This window comes from Lycium ferocissimum, chromosome 7 (genome assembly GCF_029784015.1).
Source record: "Lycium ferocissimum isolate CSIRO_LF1 chromosome 7, AGI_CSIRO_Lferr_CH_V1, whole genome shotgun sequence".
NCBI classification, from domain to species: Eukaryota; Viridiplantae; Streptophyta; class Magnoliopsida; order Solanales; family Solanaceae; genus Lycium; species Lycium ferocissimum.
The window spans coordinates 28,387,894-28,409,810 of NC_081348.1; the positions used below are offsets into that span (position 1 = coordinate 28,387,894).

A 21,917-nucleotide genomic window follows, 5' to 3' on the forward strand; every position below is an offset into this window, starting at 1 on the left:
AATCCTTTGATGGTCCTAAAGAAACCCAAACAAGCTTAAATGGAGTATATTGTCAGTGACAACTTATTTAGGATTGAGATGTAATTATCGTGGTAGAAGTCCCCTTCTTTAAAGTCAAGTCGGACGTGTTTTTTGGGACGGATGAAATGATATGCAACTGTAAATTATGTATACTACTCCCTGTGTTCATTTTTATTTATCCATTTTTGATTTTGCACGCTTTTAAGATTTAATAAATGAAGTATATATTTTACTATAATATTTATATTAATTGGTGTGTGAGTCATCTTTTAAGATTTAATAAAATAAGAAAAAAAGTTTATATTTTAAAGTGAACTATAATATTTATATTAATGAATAAATAAAAGTGAATGTATTAAAATTTCACAATATAAATTTAACTTCGCCTAACTTGAGAGTAATTTAAAAATGAGTAATTATATGAACACCCTTCGTTAAAAAATTGTAATGCCTAAAATATAGAAGTTTATACTAGTAATGAACAACCTTGACATAAAACGAAAGCTAGCTTTACTAGCGCCTAAGTAAAAATAAAAATTAATTTTTAATATAATGGATAAAGATATCTCAAGAGTTGGGGGTGTTTGATTGGAGCGGAAAATATTAAAATATATATTATAAAATCATTTAAAATTAGAGAGTTTTCTTGATAAACTTTAGAATTTAAATTAAATATTCACAATAATATAGTAAATGATTTCCGTCTATAAGTGAGGGAAGCTATTTTTCGCCTTTTGAAAGAAAATAATGCCCCTGTAAAATATTGTTTCATGCCCAAATGAAAAGACGTCACACAAAAATAAACGCGTACATGGGTATAAAAATATCTCACCTTGAACAGTGACTTGGGTGTTTGATTGGTATACTAACACAAAAGAGCGGTGAATAATTCATCTTTTACTCTCTTTTTTTTTAAAAATAAAAATATATATTAAAAATAATAAATTATTCTCTCCTTCCCAATAATAATTCAAAAAAGACATATATCTTTTATAATAGTAAATTTTTTAGAGAGTTTTTCTTGATAAACTTTAAGATTTGATTTAAATTAAATATTCACAAGAATATAGTAAATGATTTCCGTCTATTAAAATGTGAGGGAATTTGGGAAAATTTCCTTCTTGAAAGTTGTAGATCTTTGAAGCTATATTTATGGAGGAAACGACTTGTCCATTGAAAGAAAATAATGCCCCTGTAAAATATTAGATTTCAAAATGCCCAAATAAATCTGAGATTTAAGTGAAAACTTTTTATGGGCTAAAATAGCAATTGATAAAACAAGGCTTTTTCACTCAAAAGAAAAGACGTCTTTCACACAAAAATAATATATATATATATATATATATATATATATATATATATATATATATATATATATATATATATATATATATATATATATATATATATCCTTGTAATCTAAACAAGAAATCATCACTCCTTAAGGTTTTCAAGAAAACCCATCTCAAGGTTCAAGATTCAAGATTTTGGAAATCACTAAATTCAAGTGACTTGACTATCACTTTATTCTTCCCCATCCCTCATAATCCATAAATTATGATTCTCTACTAAACTATCGGTTTCTAACATGCTCATGATAACCCTAGGTCCATGTCCATGATTATGTTATGTATGAATTATTATAATTCCATCAAGTTCTTAATATTTCTTTATGATTATTGAAAATCCGTCCGTAATCCATGAAAACCCATATCTTGTATTCCATGGGTTCTTGCATGCATGTTTTTAAATAAAAATGTTTATTTCATGAATATCCTACATGTCTACAAGTTTTCATGCAATTGTATTATATAACTATCATCATGAACTCAAGATACATACATCAAATACAAATTATTTCATGAAACCATGTTCTTTATTTCGTGAAATCATGATTAAAGACAAAAATTCAAAAATCATGGGCTTCTTAATTATATCATGTTCATTTTTTGGGAAAAATTAGCTTAAAAACAAGGATCGCTCAACCCGTTACCACAAAAATTTATTCTCTTCTTCCCATTTTATGTGGCACCTTTATCATGTTTTACTTATGTTATATATATATGATTCAAAAAATCATGTTATTCCATGTGTTTTTTGATTGTAATTTTTTCATATATCTTTTAAATATTTTGAATTTACTCATTCAATAATCGTTGTCTTTCTTTATTTAGTATTTTTAAAGGTAGTTTTCAAATATTACGTATTTCCTTTTATTTCAAAAAGACAAGTGTCATGTTAGACTTCCGTAAGGATCACATGATATTAAATTCAAGTACTTATGTCTTAATATGTTTTATAAAAGCTATTATGCACTTCACGTTATATTTCCGACTCATGATGATTCGGCAGCCATGTGGTTCGCTCGGTCACAAATTACCGAACCGTGTTACGCCTGTGCCATCGGGGCGTGACATCATAAATTCATGGTCAAAATTAAACTGTTTTGACTCAAAATTCGAACCGCGTCATATAAATTGGGACAGACAGAGTAATAATTAATTTTGGGTCGGGTAGGGTTGAACCTTTTAAAGTAATTTTTAATTTATTAGATTTTTTTTTTTTTAAAAAGGGTAAAATATGAGTTATTCACCATAAAGTGGTTTAATGACTTTTGTGTTTTGTGTTAGTATTATACTCAAAATTAAGTGACTTTTGTGTTAGAAATGATAGTTATGTGACTTTTGTGAAGAAAAAAAATGATAATTAAGTGACTTTTGTATTAGAAACGATAGTTAAGTGATTTTTATAAAAAAAAAAAAAAAAAAAATAATAGTTAAGTGATCATAAATTCATCCAAAAAACAAACCTTGAATCTTGATATTACATAGATTTTACATCAGCACTGATTCCAACTTGTCGAACGTTCATTTGTCAGTTTGCTTATTTGCAGTTGAATGGCAGCATGTTTTTTATTTTTATTTTTTATTTAATAAATAATTGCATTGATAATATTTCCTTGATTCCTTTATTTAGCGTTTGGATCTCAATTAATTTTGAGCGGCTACTAAGGCTACTTCTAAACCTTATGGTAAGACTAAGAGCATTAATTTTGAAGACTTATTAGAGGTCCTTGGCTTGGATTGAGTTCGTGGAGTTATTCAACTCCTAAACTTATATACAATATTACTAGTTCTTTAAGTATAAAATAAGTGATTGATGACATGTCATTTGGTTTGAGCTTGTATATAAATAATATAATTGCTTCAATAAAGGCATGTTTTAAATAGTCTACACATACCAATAAAATTGAGGTGGAGTGATAATCACTCTTAATTTTTTGTCATGAGTTTTAGATTTAAGCTTGCTGGACACAGAGTGATAATATGAAAGGATTGTACTCTACCTTCCACGAAAATCAGAGTATTGTACTTTGCAATCCAAATGAAAATCACACCAATTGAATAGTCTTTTAGAATTTCCAAGAATTATGTTCTCTTGATCAAATTAAATTTTTTCTGAGTTTTTAGAAGTCACGACAGTTGGAAATGTGAAAACATTTTCGTATTACATGCCCTACTCTCACCCTTCCCAACTAGTGTCACATACCATAACCCAAAATGATTTAGGAGCGACTTATAAATGTTCCTTCTTTAGGTAAGACTTAAGAGTAAACAATTTTAGGTCCTGAAGATTTCCATTTCAAGAATATTTTCGACTATGGAGACCAAAACAACGAAAGAAATACAGATCATTGCATAAAATACAGCATATTCTGTCTACACCAACGAATACCACATTGGCAAACAAACATCTTCCCACTTTCCATCACATAAAATCATGTACAAGCCAGTAATAAGCTCAACAAGCACATCACGCATACTATGAACTGAGAAAACTGGCACTTCTTAATAAACCAAATAGGAAAAAAGGAAACGAATTTAGTACCTCACCAAAATGGAAAAGATTAATGTACAAACGTCTCTCTTCCAGTGACTTTGACTAAAGTATCCAGCAAGCTCTGTGTTTTCTTTTCTGTTTCTTGGTCTTTGGAGGATGAAGAACCACCTTGATTGCAGTATCAAAAACGGCCTTCACATTCTACATTACAAAGAATATTTTCTCAATTGCCATCTGTTTAATTGTGGCAATTAACAAGCTGCATTCACGGTAGCTTCTACCTTGAATTATTAGTTTCAAAGATGTTTTTTATTTAGTATTTCAGAAAGAAAAAGCTGAAAACTCTCATCTATGATTTTGTTCATTTTTTATTCATCTACATTGTTTACTTGTTTTGGAAGTTTAACCCAGACTTGCATATCATGTTTCGTGTACAAATCTTTTTAAGTTCCAATGACACTAAAAGGTTCAGATGTTACCTGTTGTGTCTTGGCACTGCACTCAACGTATGCCACTGCACCTATTTGCTTTTTCAGCTCTTCACCCTGTATTAATAAAGAAGAGAAGTAAAAACTCTAGCAAATTTGCAATATGAAAAAGACTATTTGACTAAATTTTCCTCTCTGTATCATTTGGTAATCTATGACTTAATTTATCATGTTTATTTCAAACTTGACATTGTCTCACTAACATCCAAGGCCTTGGCCTTGAAAAACACTTTCTTTATCCTTTACAATTCAACAATATGCAGAAGAAGCTGCGCTTGTTTTGCACTGTTCGATCAAAAATAGAAGTTCAGATTTTCATTTCTCGGTTTCATCTTTCGATAGGAGAAGGTGTGGGGGACACTGTGATGAGGTAGCTAGAGGATCAGCTCGGAAATTGGTCATTGTTCCTTTCCAGAGTATACTTCAGCTGGTCATTTATACTTCAGCTGGTCATTTTGATAAAACGTTCAGCAGATTGTATATAGTCTAAAAGTTTCTAAGCATATTATTAGGAGAGATTCATACACTTAAAAGGCTCTCTTCACGTTTTCCTTTTCTTTTGGGACATAAGTCTTACTTTATGTTCTCCTTTCCTTTCTTTTTAGAAACCGGGGCATGCACCGGATTTTTGGATAAGCAACACTAAACTTTTGACAGATTTAGCACATATACATCTGTCTAAGAAATACATATACCTGTTCTGTAGAAATTGTACATGCACCAGGGTAGTCCCTTCTAAACTGCTTGTCCTCTCTTAAATCTGTCATATTTAAACTTTGTTTAGATAGAGTTTTAGAAACAAAGAGTGATAGATAAGCTCGGTGTCATCCTATGCGGCAACCAGCTGCCCTCGATTATAAGATAGTGGAAGATTATATGCCAGTAAACATTTAACCTGCATTGCTATGTCCGCAGAACAAATTGATTAACTATCCATTGTTAAACAATCACTTATAAAACACAATCAGATCATGTTACAAGGCATTTTTCTGCAATTAGCCTTTGTTGGTTGCTAAAAATAGCCTAAATTATCAAAAGAATGGTGTAGTCTATGTACCCCCAAGAATTTAAGCTAGAGAACCTAAGTTTGAAGAAGAGTCTTAGCTCTAAGTATAGGGGTAGAGAGAGAGGCTTGGCTTTGAACACTAAGTGATGATAAAGAAGTCATATTAAACTAAAGAAATAGATGAAGCATCAGGTCTTGGAGAAGAATAAGATCATAGCTAAACCATGTGAGTGTAACTTCTCGCCTATCATGAATTTGACTTGCACTATAAAGTTGTCAAACTTTCAGCCCCGTATTAACCACATAAAAGAGAGAGTTAATTCCATTTCATTACATTTGAATAAAGCCTAGAGGACATTCCAAAGTGGACTTTCAGGGTCATCCATGTGAAATAAGTAAAACTTATGTACAATACAGTGCAAACAGATGCAAAGGGTAGGGCTCCCCCTCCAGAAAATGAAAAAGCAGAAAGAGAATGTAGAGCAAATGTGCAATATTACCAGTTTACCACTACATATTTCATATATGCAAATAAATTATGGTTTCTGTTAACTCTTTTGTTGCTTAAACATTAACAGACTAGTTCAATTCCAGGATTCATTTTAATATACAGTATCTGCTAAATCCACAAGTGTTTAAGGGAAGCAAAAGGGAAAAGCAGTTTAACAAAGGGGAAAAGGCATATATCCTCTCAAGAGCTGGTAGTAAAGTAGAGGAATCTTAAAATGAAAGAAAACTCACCCAGTTTTGTCCCCACTAGAACAATAGGCACTGATGGGGCATAATGTCTTAGCTCAGGAACCCACTTTTCCAACATAACAAGCAATAAAAAAAATAAAAAAAATGTTAAAATGCTATCAGGATTACATGATGAAAAGAGCAAAAGAACAACACAACCACTGGAACAGCTATCAAAGTTGAAAGTTGAGGAAGCAAAAGCATACCTTTTTTGATATGTTCTCAAAGCTAGGCCTACTTATGAGAGAGAAAGCAAGCAGGAAGACATCGGCTCCTCGATAACTAAGAGGCCTAAGCCTGTTATAGTCCTCTTGACCTGTGAAAAATAGTTGAAAACATAAAATTTTATCATGTATAATGACTTCTTGAAGATGACATGTTAGTTATCTTGATCGCTAGTCATTACAAGTTATGTACTAAAGACTCCAATCTGGTTTGAAGCTTTTTCCATGTCAAAGTTCCATAACATTTTATCACAAGAATCCAACAGAAAATGGTTTTCTTATTTCAATTTTTCCCTTAATTTGAGCTTCAATCAATGCACATGATAAGTAAGGGGACCACCATATTGGTTGAAATACATTTTACTAGTCCATGAGGATGACTTTATTGCTGGCCTGAGTCAATTTATTGGGAAGAAAAAAAGGTAAGAGATCATTCTGGAATAACTTTTCTAGACACTTTGCCTTTTGAAATACAGAAAGCAAACAATTCTTTTGTTAATGTAAAACTACTGGAAGCAGAACATAACCTTGATTAAGCACTAAATTTTCATCTGACTGTTGCTGATGATGATCAATTGATTGTTTGGAAGAGATAGAGTTAACAATTTGCCAAAGGCTTAATTTGAATTTAACATTGACATTTCAGTTACCAATTCTGGTGCAAGATTTGCACTAAGGCAAAATCTTAATTGAAGTACAAAGACCCCCTTATCTTTCTTTGCTTAAACATTAACAATCAGAGTACTGCAGGATTTTATATGCAATAAAATGTGTTAACACAAAGAGAACAAGAATGGCAAAGACCAAAGTTTGACAACTTTGATGAAAAAAGATGATTTTTATCATGATCATTAACAAAAAGAGGGTATTATCATACCAGCAGTATCCCACAGGCCAAGATTCACAATCTTCCCATCAACATTGACATTGGCACTGAAATTGTCAAAAACAGTTGGCACATAATCCTGGAGAAATAAAGACAAAGAATACATAATGAAAATTTCAGGTGGGAATGAAATAGCAAGATGCAAAACCAATACAAAAATAAACACAAAGAAGAAAATGTATAGTTGCATACAGTGGGAAAAGTGTTGCTAGTGTAGGAGATGAGAAGGCAAGTTTTCCCAACAGCACCATCTCCAACTGTAACACATTTGATGAACTTTGTTCCTGTTGCAGTAGGAGCATTATTACTAGCACTAGTACTAGTATTCATCTCATCAATATTAAAAAAACACTAGCTGTGGAGAAAAATTCAAGAACCCTTTGGAGAAAAGTGTTGTTGCCACTCTATATTAGTGAGGGGCATAAGGAGGATGTGGGACAAGGGAGGGAACAAGAAAAAGCAAAACAAAAATTTATAAGAGCCTTTTTAGGCACGAAAGTAGTGAAGGTGACTTTATTTTGAGCTGTCAGAGAGGGAAAAATATGTGTGAGAATTTAATTACAGAGTGCTTCGTACTGCACACATAATCATGACGTTCCCAGCCGGACCGGGCTGGTCCAGCCCCGAAAATTTGGGAAAGAGAGAGGCCCGGGGTGGGGGCGGGGGGTTGAGGTTCCTCGATTTCAAATATTATTTTATTGATTCCTTAGCAAACTCAATTTATTTTCAATTTGCAGGGATTTAATAGCTCAATTGGTTGACTATCTAAATTTTCACCTTATTATTATTATTGGTGAGGGTTCGAATCTCACATTGTAATTCTCTCTCCATTTCCCTTTCCCCTACCCCTATGTAATAAAAAAAAATTAAAAAAATTATTTTCAATTTTTTTATGTTTGAAAAAATGTTGTTTATTACTATTTAATTTAAAAGTATCAATTAAGTGAGATGTTGGAAAGAAAAGTTTTGCCTAAGATGATATGCTTAGAAGATCAAATTAATTGGAATATTTTTCACCATGTGTCCTCAAGAATTGCAATTTAACTTTTGGCTTTGTTACAAGAAAGGTTGTGGATGTATAAATAGTTTGTTAGGTTGCACTGCTCCTCCTTTATCCTCCTTTATCTTACTTCATTTGTGTTTCTATAAAATCGAAGAATTATGATTGATTGATTGAAGGTCCGGATGAATCTAACTATTTAATTAATATTAAAATATTGAATATCAAATTTGGAGTAATTTGAATTGATTTGATAAATTTTATAGTAAAAACGTATTGGTAAAAAGTTTATACGGTAACTTACGATGATCCATCATGATTTTGTGGCAAAATGTTAGCTTTATATCAAGGTTGTGTGCAGGAGTGTTCACGAAAAATCGTAAAATCAAACCAAATCGAAAATCGAATCAAACCGAAGAAAACAAACCGATACTTCTTGGTTTGATTTGATTTTAAGCAAAAAATAATCGAAATAACCGAACCAAACCGACAATATAAAGATCTATCTAAAAATTATATATATACCTTTATAGAAAGTTTGAAATTTTATGATATTAATCTTTTGGACTCTTGATTCATAATATATGTTTTTGCCTTTTTAGTAATCCAATTTTTGTATTTACTTTCTAGTTTGATTTGTTATTTTTATTTTGATAATTCTAAGAATCTATTTTTTGTTCAAAATAACTTGTTTTTGAGTCCTTTAATTATTCATCAAGATACCTTAGTATATCACAACTAAACCTTTAATTTATTGCACAAAAACAAATTCATTGTAAGAACTTTTTTTTATGTTCCTTGAAAATGGTTAAATTCTTAGATGATGCATACAAATTTTTGGAGAAAGTATATATATAACTTGATTAGGTTTATATTTCTTTCTTTTCTCAAATAGGAATATTTGATCTGGTAGTGTTATGCCAGAAAATAGTCAATTTAATAGGTGCTTGGACGTATATTGTCATATATTTAAATAAAATCCGATAAAAAATTGAAAAAATCCGACAATAACCGAAGCAATGAAAAACTGACTTAATTAATTTGATTTGATTCTAATATTTAAAAAACCGACTAAGTTGATTTGATCATATTTTACAGGATAACCGACTCAAACCGAACCATGAACACCCATAATTGTGTGGGAATACATTTTTTGGCTATTAATGTGAATCGATCAAAGATTTGAGCCCAAATTCTAGCAATTCGTTAGAATTTGCATAATGTGAAAACTTTTGCCAAACAATTAGTAATTCGTCAATATTTTTGGCTATCTAATGCTGGTTGTGGATTTATTTCTACAAAAATTTAAAAATGAGATCATAATTTAAACGGAAAAGGCTCAAATATGTCATCCAACTATCAGAAATGACTCATTTATGCCACTAGTCAATAGTTTGGCTCATTTATGCCATCGAACTTGTTACATCCCGCATTTTATACGTTGTGATATTCAGGCTAATTGCGGAAAGTTAAGAGGCAAGATTTTGTTTTAATGCACAAGCCGCTTATAAATATTATTGGAATGGAATATTAAGGGTAAACTTGGAGTTTGGAAATTTTAGTTCATGACTTCTTGGAGAGCTTTGTGGCCGTGGGCCCCATTTATACTTTGGTCAATTGTAGAAGCCATGTACGAGGAACATGTGTTCATTTCATATTTTGTAGGAGGCTTTATATATATGGATATTAAATGACCATGCAAGACTAGTATTTATCACTCATTATCCTAGAAAATTCTAGAGAATTGAAAAAAAAAAAGAGAAGAGAAAAGAGAGGCACGTGACGGCCAAGTGCCTCTACTTATATATATATATGTGTGTGTGATGAAAATATAAGGCAAGCATCATCATTCTCCCTTTAGAAAATTCAAGAAGTTTGGAGAAAAAAAAAGGAGAGAGAGGGGAGACTTACGGCCGATGTTTGGTGTCAAATTTTGATCGCTGAAAAATTATTTTCTCCTTGCTTTCTTACTAATTGGAAGGTCATCTACAACATGGAGTAGTTGGTGAAGCGAGCAAAGCATTCGTTTTAGCAAAACATCATCCTAGCCGAGTGAAGAAATTGAATGGAGAAGGTGAGATTTAATCTTGTTTACATGTTTCCATAGATGGTTAGTATATGTTGTGGTATGTAGAAATGAAGGAAACCATGAAATTATGATTGTGGAAGGTTGGCCGTATATGTGTGTTTGGCCGTGTGCATGTAGTGGTGTGTTGAAGTGATGAATTAATTGTAGTTAGCATGTTTGTGTGTTGTTGTAATGGGTAGAAAATGAATGAAACTCATGGAATGATGTATGTTGAGGAATGGCGGGGTAGGTATTTGGTATGTAAGAAATGAATTAATGTTATCTAGTATTTTGGTTGTCGTCGTTATGAATTTTATGATATAGGATGAAGGTTAATGATCCATGTTGAAGTTAAAAAACCGTATGGGATGATTTGAATACTTTGCGGATAGCTTGAAATGTCCTTGAATCTTGATTGAATGACCTCGGATTATTACTTGAATATGTGGGCATTGGTATTGGCTTGATCGTATGTAGTTTATGGAATATAATTGAATGTCGTCGAATGTGTCGAAAGGGGTTACTAATGTTAGAATGCGTTTGAAATACTTTATTCTTTGTGTTGGAATGGTTGTTGGCATTGTTGTTGAAAAAGATTGGCCGAGTTAAATTCTCGGGGTTGACGAATTTATAGGGGAGGTGCTGCCCAAATTTTTGTAAATAAGTGATGGCTTGGAATGGAGTCCTTCAGTGCTTATGGCTAATGTTCGATGCCTATTGATGTTGTTGTAGATCTCAAGAGGCCAAGGTATGTAAAGCTCACCTTTCCTTCTTTGGCATGTCTTAGTTAAATTAGGCTATAATATGATCCACGAGGGTAACTCTCTATTTCCGATCCGAGCATGTTCATGATTCTTATGTGCTTCTTGATATCCATATTCGTAACGTAGTTAAATTATGATTCTTATGCCTTGTGTATGATTAAATATGAAGGTGCGTAAAAGAATGTGTTCGTAAAGAAAGTCGGTAACTACGAACGTCCAAACTTTCATAAAAAGGCTCGGATCGCTTCGATATGTCCGTAGGGGTTTGTAGTGTATTAAGGCTATAATGTTCATAGGCGGGCTCGGATTGGTTGGATACTTGTCCGTGGGCCCGCGAGACTTTCCTCTGTATAGTTCTGACGACTTTTTAGAGAGGACTTAAATGACTATCACCTCGACCCCCGAGTGCGATTACTTGCTTGTTGACACCCAATTTTGTCCCTCCTTTATTTAATTTACTCGGGTTTCTAAATTCTTGACGAGCTAAATACTTTATTTTTCACTATTGTTATTGCTACTACTACTATTAATATCGCTATTGTCATTTTCAACATTAGGAGCATTACTTTATCACAAATTTTAAACGGTTAGTCATCGTTTCATTTTCGGGTTCGGACCCGTCATTATATTTGTTAAATCCTTATTTTTCTTAATTGTCTTCACATAACCTATATTGTATTATTTATCAAATTAGAAGCCCAAGAATAATTAAATAGAGGAGGAAGGATCCACAATTTTCAGCCAAATTCGGATTTCACCCAGCCCATACTTTAATTAATCAAACTTTTATTCACGCGAATACATAGGACGGCCCGTCGGTTAAAACCAAACCGATATTTTATCCCTACCAGGTCCGAAAATTCACAGGCCGGTCCGGCCCGTCCTCTTTATTCCCAAACCACCCTTCTTTTCCTTTTTTCGCTCCCCGCCCCTTTTTTTTCTCTCTCTCTCTCTCTCTCTCTTTCTTCGTCGTCATCACCTCCCTCGTCCTCGCTCTCCCTCTCGCTCCTCTCCACTCATCCCTGTTCCCCGCGCCTCATCCTCCGACATTTTGTCCCCTCGCGCTCGCTTTTACTCGAAAACCACTTAAAAAAATTTGGTCTTGAATCGTTTTGAGGGGGGGATCACTGAGTATTTTAGGGGATTTTTCAGTTTTTTTTTTTTGGAAGATACACGAGTTTTCTGTCATCGAGTCTTAAATTTTTTTTATTTTGGTCTGGATTTTCCTTTAAATCAGAAAACCCCTTTCTGTTGAAATATACGGTTTGGGACTGAAATTATCATCGAATAGATAGCCTCAATTCTAAAAAATAACCACATATTACTCTATTTTCACTTTCCAGTTGGGAACTTTAGTTACTTTAATCGTTCGTTCGAATTCGAGCTTAGATTCGAGACCCGACGGCTCAGTTCATTGCACACAAAAGAGGTAAACTTCGATACATTTAGTGTTTTCGTCTTTAGTTTTACCTTCGATTAGAACTTTAGATTATTACTGCTATTGGTTTAGCTATTTAGTTACTTTTAATTTGTTTTGATGTTTGGGAGGCACTAAAAAGTGAATTTGAAACGTATATCGCGATTTGGATGCTTAGATTAATTTCCGAACCAGAATCTATTTAAAGTCAAACATATGTGAAATATACGGTGGATATACATTCGATATACATACGATATACACGCCTTGATGTGTATATCTTATGTATATTATGCATAGTCGACGTTGTCCTGCTTTTTTACTGTTGTTCAAATGATATACCTTGATATAAATATAACCCGCTTGGTTAGATACGAAATATGGTTTGTCGATATGGTTTCTTGATTTGATTGGGTCTATAGTTTATGTTTTATATATAACACCCTTTTGGTTCGTAGACACGAAAAGTTTTATGTTAGTCGTTTGTTGATAGTTGGTGAAGTCGAATTCGGCCTCATATTGTTAAAAATCTCAAGAAATATACCTCTGTCTTGACTGTGCATTGTAGGAAGAATGTGTTTGTTGTTGGGCATTTGATAAAACGGATCTACGCTATGTGTGCGTGTGGATTAGTAAATGTTTTCAATTTCTGTGCCAAAACATAAAGCCCGTAAATACAAACGATTAGTCGATATGTGTGCACTTAGTCTCTCTTGGTGATTTATGGTCGCTTGTGTCTAAATCTTGTTTGAACTACTTTATACTTGTTTGGACTTTTCGGTAGCTTACTTAGGACTAAACATCGAGTCTTATGAGGGCACATACTGTTTAATCATATGTCAATATCTTCCTTACCAATTGCTCTGAGCCTCTTTGTTTCATTCACAGTTATTGCATAATATTTTGCTCTGTTTTGACTTGTTCTCTTGTGTACCCTAAATCCTAGTTAAGACACTTTGTATGTTTGTTAAACTGTAATCGTATATGGCCTCATGGCATTTCGTAATGCTCGGTATTGTGACCTTAACGACGTCATCTTATGTTTAGAAATCTTCTCCAATTGTTCTTCTTCTCTTTTTGTTTGTTGAACGAGAAGCGCTAAATCTTCTGCGATTCTCATGATTGTGGTGGTTTTACTTACCTCCTGTTATCTATTTTTGTTGCCCTTGGTGCATTCTAACATTTGTATGTGTTATGTTTGAACATGAATCCGGTAGTCGTATTTGATTGCCCACATTGCACGAATGTTGCTTCCCTTTGGACACTCGAGTGTGTTCGGTTCTGTTTTCTATATTCTTTGATCTTCCCTTTAAATACGCACTCTTTGTTCCTTGCTTGTGTTCTCGGGTTAATCATCGGCTATGCTGCATTGCCACTCTTCTCTTTGCTGTTGCTTTGTTACTTTTGTTGACTATCCACTGCATTATTACCACCATTTCAGCATGAGAATTTGTGCTTTGAAAGCTTACTAATCTCATTATGAATTGTGGCTGATTGTGGTTTCTTTATGAAATATTACTACTTTGATAAAATAAACGTTACACTTCGAGGGAAATTAGTTGCCTTACCTATGGTCAAAATGGTCATCATGTTTGGTACATGTTTCTTTGTCTGCCGCAATGACTTCGACCATATTTGTTTAATTTCTTTTCTTTTTAAGTAACCATAGGCGATCACGATTAAATTAAAATCACTAAATTGTTAATGGATTGCCCAACTTGATAAATGTCTTGTAAAGCATCGAATTCTTTGTCCCTTGCCTTTTTTTGAGCTGAATCGCGAAATTTAACTAGTTTCATCTCTCTTTGGATTCCTTCGTCGGTGCTCATGTTAATTTATATGATCGGTGAGTCTCGGTATTATTTTGAGCTATTTGAATTAGAAAAGGATAGATTGCGAAATTGCTTATCGGGAAAACAAAGCTTTTGTTTGTGCACCTTTGTTGATTATCAATCCCCCGATGAATGTTACGCTTTGCCTTGCTTTGTGTTTGAAGTTTCTCTTTTGAACAAAAATGATGCTAATTTGGTGCTACCTATCTGTACAGGTTGTTATGTTCGTTGTTTAGAGTTATGATTACGATCATAATAATCTCATATCTTTGCTATTCTTCTTTGTTAATTGTTGGCTGCATTATACTTAAGGAACCCTTTGGTTTTAAAGGAAACGAGATATTGCACGTGATGGGAATGTAGTGTTAAGCCTAGAGTTTGAAATATCTATAATTGAGTTTTTTTTGTGTTTAGCCTAATCGGTTTGGTTAGAATATTTTCAATGCACCTACAATTGCTTGTATACCTATGTATACATAAGGTATACTTCAAATATACACAGAATATATACGCTCCGCTGATTTGTTTGAGTTTATATCTTACATGTTTAGCATTATCCATTGATCGTGCACTAATCCTTTTCTTTTTATTTTTATGCATGACATCTCGCATACGAGTCCGAGCGATTTGCCATCTCCTCCCGCATTTGGTTTCGGGCAAAGCCAGAATGAAATCTTCTCGAGTCAAAGCGGCCACCCGCGGCGAAAAAAAAATAAATTCGGGCGAGGCCCAACGATGCAGAGCAATGACATTCTCTAATGGGCTGAGCCCATTTGCATCATTCCTTCTCCTCTATTTTTATTTTTATGTGCATTTGACATGTATTATATGATTAACATTTTGTTTGCTAACTTAGATAAACCTTAGTGACATTAAGGGTTTTAGTTTAGTAATGGGTAGTTAATCCCACAAATTACATTCAGTTCTATTTTTAAAACTATTTATAGTATTTACAACATTTATTTAAGTAATTGATTTTCAAAATAGCATGACTACATCTTGTAGCTAGGGAGAATCATAATTTATGTTTTACTATATTGCCTTAGAAGTTTAAAAACGTCACAAATCTTACATTAATGTTAGCTTATTCTAAGAAATGAAAGGCAAATTAGTTTCAACGGATAACTTTTCACTTTGTTCTCTCTCAACGCTTGAAATACATATTTGCTTTAAAACAACCTTCGCACACTATACTTCGAACTAATAATCTTTCTATATAACTTTATAACTCTTTTAAGTTTGTTAGTCATTTTCTCCAAAAACGTATAAACATTACTCATTCTGTTTCTTTTGGTCTATTTATAATCAAACCTTTTCATTCAATCACTACTTTTCTACAAGTCTTACTTTAAACAACATTTTATTTCTATCTACAACTTTAGCAATACTTTCATGATATTTTCTTAAATGTTTAAAATACTATATTTACATTTAAAGCCTAATTAAATTTTAGTCCGGTCGGTTAACCATTGTTAATGGGTCTTAAAGGATGCCTAATACCTTCCCTTTAGACTAATTGAACCCTTACCTAGAACCTCAAGTTTCGCAGACCTTAAACACAGTTAACTTTAAACATAACTTTAATAAGCTTTAGGTGTCCTAATTCACCGAAAATAATTAGGTGGCGACTCCTTAAAATAAACAAAAAATAGGAATCACCAAAATGTCATACTCTACTTTAGCCGGTTAAAATGGGGTGTGACATTGCTTATTTGTTAAATCTGTAATGAGAATTGTATGTACATAATGTCGATCCATTAACTATGATGGCAAGGTTATTTGACAAGTTAAAGTACCGTTCGAAAGAAAGCGGATTTGACTATGACCATTGGCTCGGTTTTTAAATGATAGTCTGTTTTGATTGATTCTATGGAATGTGTAAATGTATGAAATGAGAATTCGTATGACATGATTTTAATACGTAACTATGATTTCAAGCTTATTTGACATGTTCCCGAGTAACATTCGGAAGGAACTTAATGTGACTATGATTCGTGACACGAGCGTGAACTTATTTGTTGAGCTTGAAAGATGAATTGTGTGTATGTGTATGTGGCTTCTTATTACTACACTCGTGCTACTATGACATCATTCACCGAGTCCCGGGCCGGGTACGTATTCGTGCACAGTTGATATGATATTTCACCGAGTCCCGAAAGGGCCGGGTACGGCCAGTCCCCTCGGTGGGGCCGGGTACGATATACGTATGATGACTCGCCGAGTCCCGAAGGGCCGGAGTACGTTATCCACCGAGTCCCGAAAGAGGGCGGATACGACCGAGTCCCTCGCTTTGGAGGGTACGGTATATGATCACCTCGCCGAGTCCTGGCTAGAGGGGCCGGTGCGGTATATGTATATATATGATGATGTGATACGATGACATGATAATATGATACGATGATTATATGACCTTATTCACGAGTCCCTCGCTGAGGGCGAGTACGATATATATGTTCGATGAAACGACGATATGATAATGATATGATTTTTTACACGGTCCCTGTTGGAGGACCGGGACACGCTATATGTATATGTACGTATACGAGATGTTTAAAGGCAAGTCTATGATTTACGATGGTTATATGCATTACGTATTTCTCGGTCGGTCATGAATATTACGTTTAATGTATTCCATGCTTTACATACTCGGTACATTTTCCTGCGACCCTTCTTCGGGGGCTGCGTTTAAATTCGCATGGTACGCCCTGTGGTGAGTGAAGATATTAGTAGAAGATGTTCCGGCGGGATTGGCGAGCTCCGTTTTCTTCTCGGAGTCTTTGTAGGGTCGATTATTATGTTATGGTTTCATGTTACGTATTTAGAGACTTTGCGAGACGGCGTCGTGGATATAAGATGTCGGTCGGGTAGCGGTATGTAAGCGATGTATTATTACGCATTGTATTATAAGTTTTATATGTTCTGATTTTATTTGATTCGAGAAAGGTAAAAAACATATGGTTTTACGGAAAATCTTTCGGTATGTACTTATGTTATGCTATGCGGGCCAATATGATTATGTGTGTCACGAGAGTCGGTTCGCTAAAGGCCCACAGGTAAGGGTCAGGTGCCCATTGCACCCTATCGGATTAAGGGTGTGACAGAACTATAGGAAGTGGCTCATTTATGCTATCGAATTATAGAAAATGGCTTATTTATGCCACTCATCAACAGTTTGACTCATTTATATCATCGCATATTATCAAAATGACTCATCCATGTCGTATTTCATTAAAGCTGATTTTACAATACCATATATAACAAGTGGCCTCCAACTAGATTATGGTTGTGGGTGGATAAGGTGTATGGGTCGGATTTTTTATTAATTTGGTATTTAAAATTGAAATTTGTGATTTAATTAAACGACGTAGACCTCTAATTGGAGGCCACGTCTCATATTTTTATAAAATCGGCGTTAATGAAAAATGACATGGATGAGTCATTTGATAACTGACGATGACATAAATGAGTCAAACTATTGATGAATGACATAAATGAGCTATTTCCTATAGTTCGATGGCATAAATGAGCCATTTTCTATAGTTCGATGGCATAAATGAGCCAAACTATTGATGAGTGGCATAAATTAGTCATTTCTGATAGTTGGATGGCATATTTGAGCCTTTTCCGTAAGTTAAATGATGCCACAAGAAGATCCTATTTGTGCAAACGCATCCTAATAATTGACACGGCTGTTTGGACTCAAGTTTGGGCCAAATAGAGGTAGATCTGGCCCAATGATAGAGGTGGCAAAATGGGTTAAAAATATGGTTATCCGCCCGATCCAACCCATTCTATCCATTTAATATGGGTCCAATATGAGTCAACCCATATTATCCACTTAAAATATGGGTAAATTAATGGGTAAAATGGATAAAACCCACAACATATAGAGTGTGTTTGGTATGAAGGAAATGTTTTCAATTTTCCCATGTTTGGTTGGTCAAATGTTTTGGAAAATATTTTCTCTAAAAACAAATTCCTTAACCACCACCTACCCCCCCCCGCTTGATACCTCCCCTATAACCACCCGACCCACCTACCCCTTGCTACCCAACCACCTCTCATCTCCTCACGCCTATCTCTCACTTTGCAAAACTAGACATTTTGTGAAAGTAGTAACTTTCAAAAATAGCAACTTTGCAAAAGTAATCACATTACAAAAGTAGCCGCTTTTTCAAAATATTACTTGCGAAAAGTAGCTACTTTTCAAATATAGTCGTTTTGCAAAAGTATTCACTTAAGAAAATAGTCACTTTGTAAAAGTAGTTACTTTTAGAAAATAGCCACTTTGTGAAAGTAGATACTTTTTAAAAATAATCACTTTTTGAAAGTAGTCAATTTTCATGAATAGTCATTTTGTGAAAGTAGTTACTTTAAAACTAAACTTTTTGCAAAAGTAGCCATTTTTTAAAATAGCTTCTTTGTGAAAGTATTAAAATAACCATTTTTGAAATGTGCCATTTCCAAGATAGTGGTCAATTTTGTAAAGTAGCCATTTTTTAAAGTGACACAAAAATGGCTACTTTTGTAAAGTGGCCATTTTTGAAAAATGACAAAAAAGTTGCTTATTTTTGCAAAATTTGCATTTTTAAATCGTTTTCCAAGAAATAATTTTTTGCAAAATAACCATTTTTATGTCACTTTATAAAAATGGTCAATTTACAAAAATAGCCATTTTTGTCACTTTTAAAAAATGGCTAGTTTACAAACATAGTCACTTTTTGGGGTTGTTTCAAAGTACAAAGTAGTCATATATGAAATAGACGCTTTGGGAGGGGAGTGGGTGAGGGTTGGGTGGAGCGGTGGTGTGGGATAGGATGGAGTTGGGGTGGGTAGGTGAAGAATGAAGTGCGTTCGAGGGTGATCGTTAGGTGGTAGGTTGGGGAGTGGGTGGTGGGGGTGGGGTTGGGTGGATATTTTCAAAAACGATTTTCTTTGAGGTCGTGTCATTGAAAGGTTTGAAGTTCTTTTCCCACAAATGTTGAGGTGCAACTATGTACTAGGGATTGGATTTGTGGACAAAATGGTAAATTAATGCTTCTCCATATTGGCTACATGAAGCCAACATCTTTGAAGTAGCTTTGGATAATATGGATAATATGGATATCCATATCCATATTATCCAACAGATGCCCATTTTTTAGCAGGTGTTAAATATGGACGGGTCGAGAAACCCATTTTCGACCCGACCCATATCCGACTGGACCCACCCGTTTGCCACCCCTACCCAATGATATGGACCACAATTCAGATGGACCTACATGTTTCTTTCCGGGTCAATCGGTGAAATTCGACCCGAACTATAAATAAAGAGATTACACAGGCGAATTCTGTGAAATTGCAGAGAGGAAATCGAAAAAATTAGGGCAAAATGGCGAATTCGAAAATACAAACAGCGGCATATCCAAGTGCAGCAAGACTTGCTGATTCTGATTGCTATCCTCAATACACTGCTTCTCTCAAATGTAACACTTTCTTCTTCCAATCATACTATGTTTTTTTTTTTGCGGTATTTGAATTTACTTACGAGAAAAAAAAAATTATACTCATGATCATTGTTGGAATTTTGATATGTAATGACTTTTGTGCTATTATATTACTCTTTTCATTACCTGGGTATGGAATTCTTGTGGTTGTTTTGGTAAGAAATTAGGTGTACTTGCTGGAAGAAAAAAAAAAAAAACAGAATTTTTCTGTTTGAAATTTGAATTGTGCAGAACTTATTTGTAAAGATAATTGCATATAGAATTGTCCATAATTTGTTAGAAGTATACTTATTTGTACTTGCTGTTTTTTTTTTTTTGAAAACAGAATTTTCTGTTTGAAATTTGAGTTGAGCAGGCCTTATTTGCAAAGATAATTGCATATAAAAGTGTACATAATTTGTTTGAAGAATACTTGGTAATCGATCAAAGAGCAATTAAGAATTAAGTAGCTTGATGCATAACTCTATTATCGAGATGAAGTTTTTTTTTTTGGGGGGAAGGTTGGAAGGACCTCTGCATTTGGAGCATTTAAGTTTGGTAATCGAGATCGGAGTTGTGTGGTGGAAACTGTGGAAAGTGTTTTTCTATAATACAGATATATTCAAAGACGTATTTACTATCACCGTCATGCAGTTGTTTCAGGCCATTGCTTAATTTGTGAAAGCTTTGCAGGTTTGGAACAGTTTAACTCAGACAAGAGCAAATGTCAAGAACATTTTGATGTTTACAAGGAATGCAAGAAAAAGGAGGTATGCATGTTAACTACAGTTTTTTCCACCTCTATGTATGTAGATGAGGGGTAGTAGTATATGTGCTCTAAATTGTGATAAGAGCACAAGAAATTGTGTTAGGATGAAATTGGTAATGTGCAAGAAAGTACAAAATGCTTTTACCCCTCTGATTTAGAGTAGCCTGCCTTGTAAAGTGGACTTTGAGAGGCTCTCCATGGCCACTTTTAGAGTGGTATTTTTCTTATATAGGTGTGACAGAACTTGTAAAAAACTTTCAGACAAGTTGCTTTGGGACTGTGTTATTAGTGTTGGAAGGAAGCAATTTTTTTTTAACAGCTTGAAGCAAACAAGCCTAGGTGTAAGATTGAGTACTGATTAAGATTCGTTTAACTGTTACTTAAATTATATAATTTTGCCACCAGCCAGTTCTCAGACCTTAATCTATGGAGAGAACATGCTCTTCTGGTTCTTTTTTGTCACTTCGAGTTATATAGCTCTACATTATTTACTTTAATTGGAGCTCCTTTCAAATTTAATTTTGTTGTGCGTAAGCAGGGAGGTAGTGGTGGGAGGGAAGATACATGACCAAGTAATCAATTCCTATGGTTTCTAGGTGTATTTGAAATTAACATCATGGAATGGCTTTGCTGCTTTATGCTTTAGATAATTGTTTTTAAAAGAATTACCTTTCTTGCGCCTTCAGATTCTTCGTTTAACTTTTTTCTGGGTATAGATTATATTTCAGTTTCATTTTCTGGCATGTTGCAGAGGGAGGCTCGGCTGGAGCGCAATCGAAGTCGATCTTTATTCTCATGAGTCATAACAAATTGAAGTCTACAGTGCTGTCGTTATATAATATTTATCAGGCTAATAATACTTCATGTAACTTATTCCAAGAAGCAACTGGAATGCAGATCCTTCATGTTAGAATCAAAGTGATCGTGTTTGTTGTAGCCTTTTGGCTCGTTTTTGGTAATAGGTTTATTGATTCTGTTTCACTTGGAATAAATGATGAGGATTGTGTTGAAGATATTTGAATGTTGATAAGGCTGAGTATTGGGAGCTATGTTTTCTATTTTGATAGTTTTCCTTGTGCAACTCTTCTAGTTTCTAATTTCTGTTGTAAACGAAGAAGAGTTATAGACACTGGTGTGGTTAGACTGGCGATTCATGTTCAAGACTTGCCTATACTCGATATGATTCTTTTATCCTCATCCTGATCTTGGCACCGATTGCTAACTAACATCCGTTGCATCTGTGGCAAGTACTTTAAAATCTGTTTGTCAGGATCAGAAATAGATAAATGAAAGGAATATGTATCCTTGAGTTTTCTTATGGGTTTTCCATTGTTGCTTTGAGGTAATGTTGAATTCATAATTGAAGAATGGCACGTGTGTGATCATTTATTGACAGCCC

The 21,917-nt window shown here is 34.0% G+C and overlaps 2 protein-coding genes across 2 annotated transcripts; one reads left to right on the top strand and one right to left on the bottom strand.

Annotated features, from left to right (window-relative positions):
* Positions 1-3,760: 3,760 nt before the first annotated feature.
* LOC132064164 (rac-like GTP-binding protein RAC2) lies at positions 3,761-7,772 on the bottom strand. Its single transcript, XM_059457063.1, has 7 exons — positions 7,396-7,772; positions 7,195-7,282; positions 6,300-6,409; positions 6,097-6,160; positions 5,045-5,109; positions 4,341-4,406; positions 3,761-4,062 (listed from the first exon to the last, which is right to left on the bottom strand). Exons 1-7 carry the CDS (start codon positions 7,531-7,533, stop codon positions 3,964-3,966), a joined length of 630 nt encoding a protein of 209 aa, XP_059313046.1. The 5' UTR covers positions 7,534-7,772; the 3' UTR covers positions 3,761-3,963.
* An 11,809-nt stretch (positions 7,773-19,581) lies between these two features.
* Positions 19,582-21,679, top strand: LOC132064166 (cytochrome c oxidase-assembly factor COX23, mitochondrial). The gene is made up of 3 exons (XM_059457065.1): positions 19,582-19,749; positions 20,443-20,519; positions 21,270-21,679. Exons 1-3 carry the CDS (start codon positions 19,656-19,658, stop codon positions 21,315-21,317), a joined length of 219 nt encoding a protein of 72 aa, XP_059313048.1. The 5' UTR covers positions 19,582-19,655; the 3' UTR covers positions 21,318-21,679.
* Positions 21,680-21,917: the final 238 nt, after the last annotated feature.

Coding starts and splice junctions, on each gene's coding strand:
- LOC132064164 (XM_059457063.1), bottom strand. CDS start 7,533: ATGAATACTAGTACTAGTGCTAGTAATAATGCTCCTACTGCAACAGGA. Junction 5,110..6,096: donor TCTAGTGGGGACAAAACTGG/GTGAGTTTTCTT, acceptor TAAATATGACAG/ATTTAAGAGAGGACAAGCAG. Junction 4,063..4,340: donor GCAGTGCCAAGACACAACAG/GTAACATCTGAA, acceptor TTTGTAATGTAG/AATGTGAAGGCCGTTTTTGA.
- LOC132064166 (XM_059457065.1), top strand. CDS start 19,656: ATGGCGAATTCGAAAATACAAACAGCGGCATATCCAAGTGCAGCAAGA. Junction 19,750..20,442: donor ATACACTGCTTCTCTCAAAT/GTAACACTTTCT, acceptor AAAGCTTTGCAG/GTTTGGAACAGTTTAACTCA. Junction 20,520..21,269: donor AGGAATGCAAGAAAAAGGAG/GTATGCATGTTA, acceptor GGCATGTTGCAG/AGGGAGGCTCGGCTGGAGCG.